A 14,428-nucleotide genomic window follows, 5' to 3' on the forward strand; every position below is an offset into this window, starting at 1 on the left:
AGACTGGACTACTGTAACACTCTCATTGCAGGCCTTCCTGCATGCACAATTATACCCCTGAAAATGATCCAGAATGCAGCAGCCCGTCTGATCTTTAATGAAACTAAGAGAGCACGTTACACCACTCTTTGTCTCTCTCCACTGGCTGCCAGTTCATGCACGTACTAAATTCAAGGCCTTGATGCTGGCAAAATTTTGGGGCCCTTACTTTTTAGCATTTACATGTTTCCCCTTGGTCAGTTCTTAAGATCTCTTGGCCTTAATTACCATTTTTACGCAGATGACACCCAGATTTACATCCATTCAAAACCTGGTGATTGTGTGGCTATCGCGTTTCTTGCACAATGTATTACTGAGATAAAAAAATGGATGTCTCTAAATTTTCTTTGTCTTAACACTGACAAGACTGAGGTAATGCTCATTGGTTCACCCCACCAGCTTCGAAAAGCTGGTTCTTTAACCTTAAATATGGATGGCTCTGCTCTGGAGTTTCAAAAAAATTTAAAAATTTGGGGGTGATATTTGATGCAAATTTAACATTTGATCCCCATGTCAAGAATTCTGTTAAAACTTAATTCTTCTATCTCAGAAACATTGCAAGACTGCGCCCCATGTTATCTTTTTCGGTGGCTGAAAAACTGATAGATACTTTTGTTTTTTCTCGTATTGATTATTGTAATACTTTACTTGTCGGAGTTTCTAAATCAACTTTAAATAAATTACAGTATGTGCAAAACTCTGCTGCTAGGATCTTGACAAGGACCAGGACAAGTGATCACATCACTCCTGTCTTGGAGTCCTTGCACTGGCTTCCTGTCAGGCTTCGTGTAGACTTTAAAATTCTCATGATTATCTACAAGGCTTTGCGTGGTTTGGCCCCTCAATACTTGTCTGAACTTTTAACCCCTTACACTCCAATGCGTGATCTCCGCTCCTCCGAATCGTTTTTTTTAACGGTTCCTTCTACTCATCTACGTTTTATGGGTGACAGGGCGTTCTCTTCTTTTGCTCCAAAACTGTGGAATTCTCTTCCCTCTGAGGTTAGACAGGCTGAATCTTTTAGTATTTTTAAATCTTCTCATAAATCTCACTTTTTTAGGGTTGCTTTTCTGTGATTATATGATTTATTATTGTATTATTTAAAAGAAATTGTAATTGCATGTTTTCTTGTATTAATGTTTCTCTTGTAATGTGCTTTGAGATGCAACTTTTAAAGGCGCTATATAAAATAAAGTTTTATTATTATTATTAAGCGTGGAAAAAGTCCTCTTTAAATAATAATAATTTATTAATAATTTTTCTAATTGATGACCCAATTGCATGCCCCAAAAGGGATGTTTGTCAAATTTAGCGACCTTCATGTGGATAATTTTGACCTCAAACAATTGCAAACTATTACTATATTGAAGTATATCTAAAAACCCAAACTCATACATTCGGTTATCGTAATTTAGATTTAAAATGCTTTCTCATTGTGTTTTTTCTTTAATCTTAGACTACTACAATTTACATGACCTATATATCACACTAATCAGATGACAGAGTATTAAAGTAAGTATGTGTACATTTGATATGTAAATTGTTTTGTGTAAGTATGTTGTTTATTGTAATTGGTATATGTCTCGTCACTGTCATGACTGCTATGTTGCTCGGAACTGCACACAAGAATTTCACCTACTGTTGCACTTGTGTACATGGTAGTGTGACAATAAAGTGATTTGATTTGATTTGATTTGATTTGATTTGATAAAGGTGTGCATTTGAGAGTGAGCCATGGTGATCCTCAGTGGTATGTCCCGACTTGTTTGCCTACATATATATCTGTTTCTCACCCACACCTTTCATATCACTTCTGAAAATATGGATTTAAAATCTGGATCCTTATGGATTACATTTATGCTGCTTTTATGTGATCTTTGGACCTTCAAAGACTTGTTCACCATTTAATTGCATTATAAGGACCAACAGAGCTGAAATATTCTTCTAAATATCTCTGTTTATGCTCAGCAGAAGAAAAAAAGTCATACACATCTGGGATGGCATGTGGATGAGTAAACGACGAGAGAATTTATATTTTTGGGTGGACTATCCCTTTAAGGAGCTATACCTGATCTAACCCTTCCAAATTTGAATTGTTTGGCATAACCTAAAAACAGTTAATTTAGATGTCACATCTTTTGGTTAAAAAAAAAAATAATAATTCCATTGTGGTGGGGTTATGTGATAGAAAATATAATTTGCTCAATAGAAATTTCCACCATGACAGAGAAACGACTGTGTGTGATGCAACCATAGGACTGCAATCAAAATGACTGCTAACACTACAAATTATAACCCTTCCCTATTTTTGTATCAAATCGTATATATGAGAAAACATAATATATTTTTACAATTCGGATCAAATGAAATGAGTACTTTCCTCGTTAAGCAGAGTGATAGAACGTGAAGGTTTTAGCAGGTTTGTAGCAACAGATGCCACGCTGTGGAATAAGCTCTTCAAACCCGGGGAGGGGGTGACAAACTCCACTCACTGCGGGAGCCGCTGATGTATCCACTCATGGATAGACTTTCAGTAGCCATCGTTTGCACTTTCTCCTGGACAACAACCACAGAAACCCGGCGCTCGAGAAATTATGAATTTCACAATGCGCGAATCCTGTCGTAAATCCCGCTCGCGGTACATTTGAGTAGTTGGCTGGCTATCCCAGGACGGAACAGAAGGGGTATAGGACATGGATATTCCTCAGTCGTCTGTCAGTTACTGGTTTGAGAGTATAGGGCTGACCACTACTTAAACTGTGAATCGTGGAGAAACGTAAAGTAAAACGGAAAAGTGGGCATGCCACCCAAGAAAAAGGTAAAACGTCTTGTGTGTGTGTGTGTGCGCGCGCGCGCGCATCAGGGAGTGATGAGGTAGACATGAGAGTGCCATTCGAGGACAGTGCCATCTGTTGCGTTCAGATGTAATCCATGTTAGTTTGAGTTGCTCTTCATCATTGCTTTTATGTGCCATGGAAAATACACTGTGTTTACACCAATGTTTGGGTAAAATATGTGTATTCTTTCTTACTATGCTATGTTTAAAATATGTAAAAGTGTAATTAATCTAGGTGTAATTGGGCTGAAATGTAACCTCCATGTGACAGGTTGCACAATCATTGCAATGCAGAAACTGATGGAATTGTGCTGAGCTGTGTTATGTGCATAATCCATTTCCAATTGTCAGGATTACAAAACTCAGCTGTTTCTCAAATTATCTCTAAATTTAAAACAGGTGTGGTGTTTTAGTGGTAAAATACATGACCGTTTCCTATCATACTATAGACTTTACATCGGATACCGTTACCTAGGAACTGTTACGAGCTGTCAATGGGATATTTAACCAGGCCCATGCTGTTTCCAACTTCATATAGAATTGTGTTCAAAAATGAAGATCTGTTCTAAGTCATTTGTTTAATTTGGCTTTACTCCCACCATGGTCCTGTATTACTTTAAAGTATTTCCTCTTTAAAGAGCTTCACATTTTTTGGAGTAGCATAAGTGGAAATCCTGTGATCCTGTTTGCATTTGTCTCTTTCTCTACAAATCCTGGATTGACGCATGCCATCTTAATCTCTTTACAGAGAAGCAATCATGACCATGAGCAACAGTGAGAAAGACAGACTGTCCATGAGTGTGGCTTGGCCTAGCATTTCTACCACAGTTTATCGTGGTAGTGTGTTTCAGTAAAAAACAGCCAGCTGTCACTGTGCTACACATTGCCACTGGAACTCTCACTTGAGCAGTTTTAAACACAAAATAATATCTAGTAGATGTTAATGTGGTTGCCGTTTATTATTTCCCACTGCACTAGATTTCGATATTGAAGCCGGAGAGGTCCCACTGAGAATTTATGATAAGATATGCAATGTATTATATAATGCAAGTTTATGCTACTGTTTTGAGGTGATAGCACCACTGACTATTACAGGTTACATATAATATAAATACTTTTATGTATTTATTACTTTGCAGTGTACAAACAGTATAATTTGGGATTGTCATGAATGCGAGTGGTTGAATACCTGGGTGACCTGCCAGAGCTCATTTAGGAACAGTCAGGAAATCTTAATCTTAGTCTTAATTAGATGTATGTATGTATGTATATATATATATATATATACATACAGCTCTGGAAAAAATTAAGAGACCACTGCAAAATTATAAGTTTATCTGGATTTACTATTTATAGGTATGTGTTTGAGTTAAATGAATATTTTTGTTTTATTCTTTAAAGTACCGACAGCATTTCTCCCAAATTCCAAATAAAAATATCATCATTTAGAGCATTTATTTGCAGAAAATGACAACTGGTCAAAATAACAAAAAAGCTGTAGTGTTTTCAGGCCTTGAGTAATGCAAAGAAAACAAGTTCATATTCATTTTAAACAACATTTTAAACAGGTCTGGAGATTGGGCTGGCCATGACAGGGTCTTGATCCGGTGGTCCTCCATCCACACCTTGATTGACCTGGCTGTGTGACATAGAGCATTGTTCTGCTGAAAAAAAAATCCTAAGATTTAAGGCATTGTCAGAGCAGAAGGAAGCAAGTTTTCTTCCAGTATAACCTTGTATGTGGCTTGATTCATCCCGATTCCAGCCTTAGCACCCCCAATCCTCCAAATTTCACAGTGGATGTGAGACACTGTGGCTTGAAGGCCTCTCCAGATCTCCGTCTAACCATTAGACAACCAAGTGTTGGATCGTGATGATCTGGGGGTGCTATATTTGCAGAGGATTTGCTTTGAAAAATAAATGTTTTGGTTTACAGTATGATTCAAAGCAAACCTAAAATAAATCCCAGACCTGTTAGTCTGTTTAAATTAGGCTACTCTTGGCTCACATATTATCCATCTTTACTCTTACTGCAAAAAGTGCAACAATTAACAAAACATTTTGCACAACACAGCTCATTCTCCAGTCTTCTTTCATTTCCCTTTTTATTCTTATTGCGTTCAACTTTTTTTTAATGTTGCCCTAGATCTGCTCTTATAATTAATTATTTTCCTTAAAACATATCCTTTTCAAAATAAATCATGACAATACATTTTATGATACAAAGTATGATAAAGGTGTTCCTTTCAAAAGAGCTTTTTTGTAACAATAAGATAAGCCTTGCATTTGATTCATCTACAATTGCCTCTGTCAAATTAGCATAACTGTGAAGTACCTTTAACAATGTCTATAGGAATTAGTGGGGAGAAAATATCTGATCATAGGCTTAGAAAAATCAGCTACCTTTATTCTCTTTCTGTCTGAAATATAATGTCTGTATTTAGTAAAATGAAGAGACCATAAGATACATTCCAATACATGCAGAGAGGATATTTGGCAAAACTGTTACTTGACCAATCAGGCCAGTGCTGTGATGTTACTCTGAACAGAGAACTTTAACTGTTCCCAGGTCCAGGTTAAAACTTAGGGGTGACTGGGCTTTTGCAGTAGCTGCCCCAAAGCTTTGGAACAGCTTACCCTTGTGCATAACAGCTGCCCCTTCTTTATCCATTTTTAAATCACTGCTTAAAACACATATTTTTGCTGAGAGGAGTTTTAATACTTATTAGTGTTATTAATACTGTAGTTTCACTGTTGTATATGTTTGTTTTATATTTGATATTTCAACAGACTGTTTAATTGTGCTTTATAAATAAATTGACTTTAGATAGCGCTAATGCATTTGGTATTTTTGTGCAAGCATGGAGCAAGTAGGAGCAAGTGGGTGTGGTGAAATTGCATGCAAAATGCTGATGGGCTCCATCAGGTACAATTTAATTCTGAGGTTTTTCTTCAGCTATTGCACCATCTATGCCTTATTATATATATAATCCATTCCCTGTCAAGCACCAGCGATATAAACAAAGACAGCACATTCAAAAGAAGTTAGTAGTGTAAATGGGCTGTATGTTATTAATTAGAAGAATAGATATATGGACTTCTGTTGATCTGTGCATTAACTGTGCTCTTGTTGAATGTTAGGCATATTTCTTTGACAGTGCATGATCCTTTTATACGCATGGAAATTTGGATTTGGAAATAGGCTCTGTTAAATTATATAAAATTTAAGTATTATTAATCATATTGATCAAGTGACACACAAATCATGGCTAGTATTAACAGTGAGGTTATGCTGTGGATTTGAGCATGCACTTCACATCTACCGGTTGATTTTGCGAAAATAAAATTAAACAAAGAATATTTCTGAAATCAAATTAAACCTTCAAAGTGGTTAAAAAAATCCTATAACCACCTCCAGTAAAATCCCAAAATGTTACCCTCCCATACTTCTTAATCACACCACACTTGGAAAAATATTTAGCCCTGTACACAAGTGAAGCATTAAAAATGACAATACAAAAAGTGGCTTTATATTGGCAATATAAATATAGCAATATATTGTTTATTTCCACATTATTGAACATATAAACCTGTCACTGGCCTACAGTTCACAGCTATCCATTTTGCAACTGAATTCGTCAATCAGTCTGAGATTTATTATAAGTGCTTGGCTAAGGATGCGTCAATGTGCACCTGTGTCAAACGTACACATCTGGAGCATCTCGTTTGCATTGCATCATAAACATACTGTTTTTAGGTTAAATTAAGTTTGAAACTTGGAAAAACACATCTTGAGATCCCTGCCTTCGGTTTTGCAATCCATCAAGATGTGTTTGAACGCAAGAACATGTTCTCATCATGTGTTGTCTGCCCTCGGTAAGAGTGGTTTGTTCTCTGTCTGTATAAGCTGTGTCTTGCCTACAGTGTTGCCAACTGGTTTCAATGGAAAGTAGCTAAAGCCTGCTCGAAAAGTCGCTAAATGTCACTAGATGATGACATATGCTAGTTAACATTCCCTGTCTGTCACTCATTTTGACGTTGTGTCGAATGAAGCGACACTAGGGGACTTTCTTGAAGGCCTCGGTTACCTCTGAACTTGAGAAAAGGCCCATGAGAATTTGGCAGACAGAATTTGCATGTCCCTCCCCCGGACATACAGGTATAAAACGAGGGAATCGTGCATCTGTTCATTCAGATTTCTTCGGAGCCGTGCGGTTGTGCGATCAGCAAGCTGAGATCACTACTGTTCCACTCACCTCTGTAGAGCATCTGCTATTGGATCTACAGCGCATATCAGCGGCTTTCTCCTTCTCTGCACGGCAGTGAAGAACCTCACCATAATAAATTTTTTTTTGAAAATTATATTTTTAAAGACTTTGTATAGCCTAAATCTATATTTTTTATGCATATTAAATACATTTTTAAAAGTAAAATTAATCATTTTTAGTGGTGGGACCAATGAAGATGTTAACAAGGCAAGCAAAATCTGAACTATTGGCCTGACTTGGTCAGCTTAAAATTCTTAATTTTTGAGTCCTATTTGTAAGAATGTGATCATAAAATTGTACAACTCTGTAGTTGGAGGTGCTTGTTGGTAACAGTGAGAGAGCAGCAACGTTTTGTACTGCTCTCTCCATGACATTGACTTTCAGAAGAGATGCCGCTGAGTGAACAAGATGTCTATGGCAGACATAAGTAAACAAAATCAAGCACCTCTACATAACTGTGCCTACGGGAATCCTAAACCCCCACCCCCCAACCCAATTATCTCGCTCTCCTTTACTTTTTATTTTTATTTATCACGTTTCACCACATTCTCTGCTAATTGACCTAATTTCTGCTCTTATGTTCACTACATGCCCTTGAGCAATACAGTGTGTTGTAACCCAACAAAGATTGCAGGTATAATATATAAAGTATTAATTATAATATTCAGGTTGAGGTCACTCACGTTCTTGACAGACTTATGAGTATGAAACATTTACATAATTTAATCTTAGAACAGTGCTTTTTTCTTTGTGACTGTGTCTTTGGAGTTCAGCTTTTTTCTTTTTCTTCAATTCACTATTAGCAGATATGTACGCATTTAAAATGTACTTTCTTTCTCTTCTGGGTAATGAACCAAAGATATTGAAGACTCATCCTGCTCTACACAGATTTTTTCCAATCAAATGCTCCCTAGAATGAAATGGTCCCTCATCCTAATACCACCTGCAAGTGACTAGCAAGTAGCAAATCATGGTTCATGGGGTCTTTAAGATCAGTAGGATTTTGTCAGACTGCATACCACCAGTGTCTCTCAAGGGACTTGTCACTGTGGAAGGTATATTATAATTTATATTTCAGCAATCATGACTTCAGCAATGACAAAGCAATATCAAACTGTAAATGGCTGATTCTTGAGAAAACTGAATAAAAAAAATGGTATGGGCAGCAATTTATGTACGCATACAGTACGCAGTAACAATTTTCTTAGTTATGTGAAATAATCTCAACGAGGACAGATTATGTTAATTTGGTGATGCTGGGGGAATGTAATCAGGATAATTAGGCAAGGAGACTGACACAAGAACGGTTTGTTCATTTAAATGTATAGCCTTTGGTTATTTGCTGTTGTAACACTATACATTTTAAAGTTTTAGGTTCTTTATGGTGTTTTCTAAGTATGGTGCATAACAGTTCCTGCATTATGTGTGGTATGTCTTTTATCTTAGAGGAGACAATTTTGTGAGGGCCTCATGTTTAAAATGTGCATTTCTTTGTTATTTTATCTAAAGATTGTAAAGAGGAAGCATGAATGTTATAAAAATTGTTCAGTAGGGTCCAAAGTGCATATGGTACATTCAAATATAATAACTCTGCCCACAATTACAATATTAACTCCACAGATTATTTTTGTCTGTCTCACTGTTTTGTTCAGTGACAATTTTTGTAAATCACACCTTAACCAGTAGGTAGCATCAAATTAATGTATTTTATGTATGTATGTGTTTGTGTGTGCGTGTGTGCGTGTGTGCGTGTGTGTGCGTGTGTGCGCGTGTGTGCGTGTGTGTGTGCGTGTGTGTGTGTGTGTGTGTGTGTGTTTTGGTGAGCCTTGAAACCGTTGATGATAGTCGTTCACAACTGAAACATGTCTAATTATACTAAAATTTGTATCTACAAATCTACTAAGAGAATTCAGCAGAGTGTTTGAGCATCATAAGCATTTTCCCCACAAATTACAACAAAACATAGCTATAGTTTGTTTTAAGTGCTGTGCATAAATATACAAAAAGTCAATATTAGCCTAAAAATAATTGTAAGTGAATCAATAATGCCCTGATGTCATCAGTCACTTTTACTCATAATTCATCCAGCCACTTTCTCTCCTTGTTGAACAAAATGTCCTAAGTTAATGTATAGTGCTGTGAATAAATATTTGCCCCTTCCTGATTTCTTCTATTTTTGTGTATTTTTCATTGTAAATTGTTTTGGATATTCAAACGAGATTGTGACAGGGTGGAGAGCAGGGCCAGGTCGTGATTTTACACACCCAGTCCCTTATAAGGCTAATTAAGCCTTTGAGAGGGATAAAGGCTGACTGCGGAAGGTGGTGTGAGAGAGAGCGAGAGAACGTTTATGGGCAGCTGACCGTCATGTGTGTGTGTTTGTGTATTATATTTACGTTTTTCATTAAAATATGATTTATATTGTCAAGCCGGTTCTCACCTCCTCCTTTCCATTTAATCCTTTACAGAGATATAACTTAAAACAAAGGCAACCTGAGTAAACACAAAATACAGTTTTCAAATATACATATATTTTTTTTTATTGAAGCAAAAAAGTTATCCAACACCTATATCACCCATGTGAAAAAACGTCATGGTTACTGATGTAGCCTCCGTTCCCTGATGGAGGAAACAAGACATTGTGTTGATGAGTTGACACTAGGGGTCACCCTTGGGAGCCCAGACATCTCTCATCTTTGAGAAAAGGCCAATGAGAATTGGCGTGTGTGATTTGCATGCCACTCCCCCGGACATACGGGTATAAAAGGAGTGCCGTTTGCAAACACACACTCAGGTTTCTCATTGAGGAGCCGAGCCAAAGACCAGGCCATTTCAGCGGTTGGCAAGAGGGACACAATGTCTTGTTCCCTTCATCAATTAACGGAGGTTACAGTGCATCTGGAAAGTATCCACAGCGCTTCACTTTTTACACATTTTGTTATGTTACAGCCTTATTCCAAAACTGATTCATTATTTTCCTAAAAATTCTACAAACAATAACCCATAATGACAACGTGAAAGAAGTTTGTTTGAAATCTTTGCAAATTTATTAAAAATTAAAAACAGAAAACAAATCACATGTACATAAGTATTCACAGCCTTTGCCATGACACTAAAAATTTTGCTCAGGTGCATCCTGTTTCCACTGATCATCCCTGAGTAAAAGGCACATGACAGCTGCCTGGAGTTTGCCAAAAGGCACCAGAAGGACAACACGGTGCGAAAGAGGGAGAGAGTGAAAAAGCTCACTCACCGGTTCTCTGATGTACCATTGCATGGTCCTCGAACACTCCTCCACACTCAGGCAGACAACAGCCGCTCCAACCCCGGGCGAACCGGAGTCAAACCTTCGACCCCCAGCGGGCAGAACGCCCCTCCGCTTTTCTGGCAGCAAATGGGGACACTCCTCCGCCCCTGGCAGCGGCCCTACCGCTCCGGGCGGTCGGAGAGTTTCTTCCCTCCTCCCCTCGTGGACGGCGGTCTTCCTCGACCCCGCCGCGTCTCTGGGGACGGCAGGGCACTCCTCCGCCCCCGGCAGCGGCTCCCTCGCTCCAGGCGGTCGGGGTATCCAGTCCCCACTTGCCCCGCGGACGGGCGCTCGGGCTACTCCGTCACCCGGCAGATGGCAGCGGCGCTCCCCTTGGTGGACGGCAGTGTCGAGGACTCTGCAACGGGCATCCCTCCTCCTTCCCGGGCTTTCGGCACCAATGTAACACTGTTAAGGAAAGGCAAGGAGGAGGCAAGAACCAGCTTGTCAACATAAATCATAATTTAATGCAAACTTAAACCAAAAGCACAAACACATAAACATAAACACACACACATGACGGACATGCCCGTAATTCTCTCTCTCTCGAATCATCGTCACCGGCCGCCTTTATCCCTCGCGCGCCTCGTCAGGCCGATTGTGGACCGGGCCCCCTCCACTCCACAGTGATATATGTGATATCTGATTCTGTTTATATCAGAATGAGCTTCTGATAAAGCTCATTCTGATATACACAAAAATACAGTAGAAGAAATCAGGATACAAATAAATTTTCACAGCACTGTAAGACATACCTCCTAGATCCTGATCCTCTCTCGTTCAGTGAAGGGTTATATTCGTTCAGTGGGTCAAACCAATGATATGTTCCTTCACACAGCCCACACTGGAATGCCATTGACACATTCTATATAGTCAGTCATACAGGCATTTAAAGCCACCAAAGCAGTCTCACACTTCAAACTAGAGCTCATTGGCTTTGAAAGTGAGAGACGTCAGTGAAAGAGTAATATGAGTCAGTGTATCGGGGTGAACAAGGACAATTTGTTAACTTAAAAGATCCGTTCAGAAAGACTAATTAATTAGTCTATTAATTCACGAATGAAAAATCACTACTGCGTGGAGTGCAGAAAGCATCGCTGATGAATGCATATAGGGAAAACACTGATGACACTGACATGATATCATGTCACATGAAAATACACATAGTGCTCCTATTTAACAGATATAGGACCTTTAAATAATGTATTTTCACTACTAAAAATGTTACATTTATATTTTACATAACAACACTAAAACATTTACACTTTCTCATACAGAACAGTAGTTTTGTCAAAGACATATAATTTTGACAAATATACAGATATTGTATACACTATTGTGATAATGTAAAATGATCAACATATTCATTTGATCTTATAAAAATAAACTTGTTCTGTGCCAAAAATAAGTAGGATTAATCAAGTATGTTGGATAAGTCAAAACCAAAATGGAATCTGCACACTAAGTTCAAGAATTAATTTAGTAATTGAAAGCCTATTTTCAACAAATTTTGATTCATGTCACATTTTCTTGAGTGTTAGTTTTGACAAAATGAGCACAGTTAAGTGCTTGTTGTCTTGAGTCAATACAGTGAGTCTGTGATTCTAATGAGCTTGAGACAGCATGGAGAGACAGTTCTTGTGAAAAGAGTGAGTCTAGGTGATATAATAATGCCAGGTCTCTTATTTTGAACTGTTGCAGGGTTCAACGGACCGTCAAGACTCAGGGACCACTGAGGAGAAGGAGAAGAATGCCCAAGTCCAGCTGGAGAAGGCTAAGGTAGATTGCAACTCCAACCCCATTTCCACCTGCCTATGACATGGTTGGCCACAAGGACTAAATATATCAAGGCCTTAGATGTCACCATAAAGGTTGTAGGGTTATTTTTCCTCTGTCAAAGTGACACGTTAGCTAATTACTAAATGATCACATAAGTGTTAAATCTTGAGCTCTACAAAAGCATTGCCCTGCATTTGACTGAGAAGCAATAGCTACAACTAGAGTTTTACATATTCTGAAAAAAAGTGAGGTGTGTATCTGTACTAAACTTGTGCTGCAACTCTAGGGTGTTGTAGGTAGTTGCCAGATAGTGTTATGGGTGGTTGCTAGGGCATTGCCAAGTGGTTGCACTGTGGTTGCTTTCTGGCCTAAGACAAAAGAGCCCACTTCCATGGGTCTATGATATTTGTGTCTTTAGATTTGGCTTAGATCCCTCCTTTAATGTAAGTCTAGGTAATTTTATCACCATTTTATAGTCGGTTAGACAACATTTTAAAGGCTGATTACGTAGATAAATATAGCACACCTTTTCTCAGTAAGCCACGTGATTTAAAGTATCATTCAAGTCCATATGCACAAACAGTTCAGTATGAGTTACAAGCCAAAATTAAATACTCAGGGGTTTGTTCAAATCCCTATCCCTTAGTGTGAGCAATAATCATTATGATGCTTGCCTTAAACAGCACAATTAATTATTGCATATATTTTTTTCTATTTGTTAAGAAAGTCCAAAACTTGATAACAACTACCTGAAGTAGCAAGCTTTGAACGAGCAACAAATGCTTGGTGTTGTACCAATAGCTCTTCACAGTGTCCATTTTTTCTGTTCACTTTAAAAACATGGAATTAAATTCCCTGAGCGTATAAATTACCTCCCTACAGTCTTTTTAATTAAGGCACTGAGCAGAAAGCATAATGTCCTTGTTAAGTCTACCATCTCCCACAGACCAAGCTATTAACAGCTAGACTGCCATTGTGCTGACATTTGACTTTGCTTTAAATTAAATACCAAATTATGACATAATAAATGCATGTAATTAAAATGAAATAATAATTTATCATTTTTTGCACTTTGATTGTGACATGATTTTTAAATATGGATACAATTTTATGTTTTTTATATACAAAAGGCCAAATATATATTTTGAGGTAAAAAAAAATAAAAAATAATAATAATAATAATAATATAAATTGTACATCAATCTATACTCCATACCCCATAATGACAAAGCAAAAAACTGTTTTTTTATTACTTTGCAAATGTATTAAAACGTCAAAACTTAAATATCACATTGACATAAGTATTAAGACCCTTAACTCAGTACTTGGTTAAAGCACCTTTGGCAGCGATTACAGCCTCAACTATTTTTGGGTATGGTGCAACAAGCTTTGCACACCTGGATTTGGGGATTTTCTGCCATTCTTCTCTGCAGATCCTCTCAAGTTCTGTCAGGTTGGATGGGGACCGTTGGTTAACACCCATTTTCAGGTCCCTCCAGAGATGTTTGATTGCTCTCAAGTCAGGGCTCTGGCTGGGCCTATCAAGGACATTCATAGAGTTGTCGCTAAGCCACTCTTGCATTGTCTTGGCTGTGTGCTTAGGGTCATTGTCCTGTTGGAAGCTGAATCTTCGTCCCAGTCTGAGGTCCTGAGCGCTCTGGACCAGGTTTTCTTTAAGGATATCTCTGTATATATCTGCGTTAATCTTTCCTTCATCCTTGACCAGTCCCCCAGTCCCTGCCACTGAAAAACACCCCCACAGCATACCACCATCATGCGTCACCATTGGAATGGTATTGTGCAGGTGATGAGCGGTGCCTGGTTTTCTTAAGACATGATGCTTGAAATTGATGCCAAACAGTTGCGTCTTCATTTTATAAGACCAGAGTCATCTCCACACATGATCTCTGGAGCTCAACCAGAGTGACCATCAGGTTATTGGCCACCTCTCTTACTAAGGCCCTTCTCCCCTGATTGCTCAGTTTGGCCAGGCGGCCAGCTCTAGGAAGAGTCCTGGTTGTTCCAAACTTCTTTCATTTAAGAATTATGAAGGCGAGTGCTCTTAGGAACCTTCAATGTAGCCAAATTTGTTTTGTAGCCATCCCCAAATCTGTGCCTCATCACAATCCTGTCTCTGAGCTCTGCAAGCAGTTCCTTTGACCTCATGGCTTGGTTTTTGCTATGATATGCATTTTCAGC

General features: G+C 38.3%; 1 protein-coding gene across 1 annotated transcript in view; it reads left to right on the plus strand.

Moving 5' to 3' along the window:
* Positions 1 to 2,602: 2,602 nt before the first annotated feature.
* LOC127648676 (voltage-dependent L-type calcium channel subunit beta-3-like) overlaps positions 2,603 to 14,428 on the plus strand; it is an 86,785-nt gene continuing 74,959 nt past the window's right edge. The window contains exons 1-2 of the mRNA XM_052133396.1: positions 2,603 to 2,857; positions 12,152 to 12,229. Coding sequence (XP_051989356.1) covers positions 2,840 to 2,857; positions 12,152 to 12,229 — 96 coding nt within the window. The 5' untranslated portion in view covers positions 2,603 to 2,839. The remainder of the gene's footprint in view (positions 2,858 to 12,151; positions 12,230 to 14,428) is intronic.

Source organism: Xyrauchen texanus, chromosome 9 (assembly GCF_025860055.1).
Source record: "Xyrauchen texanus isolate HMW12.3.18 chromosome 9, RBS_HiC_50CHRs, whole genome shotgun sequence".
Taxonomy (NCBI): domain Eukaryota; kingdom Metazoa; phylum Chordata; class Actinopteri; order Cypriniformes; family Catostomidae; genus Xyrauchen; species Xyrauchen texanus.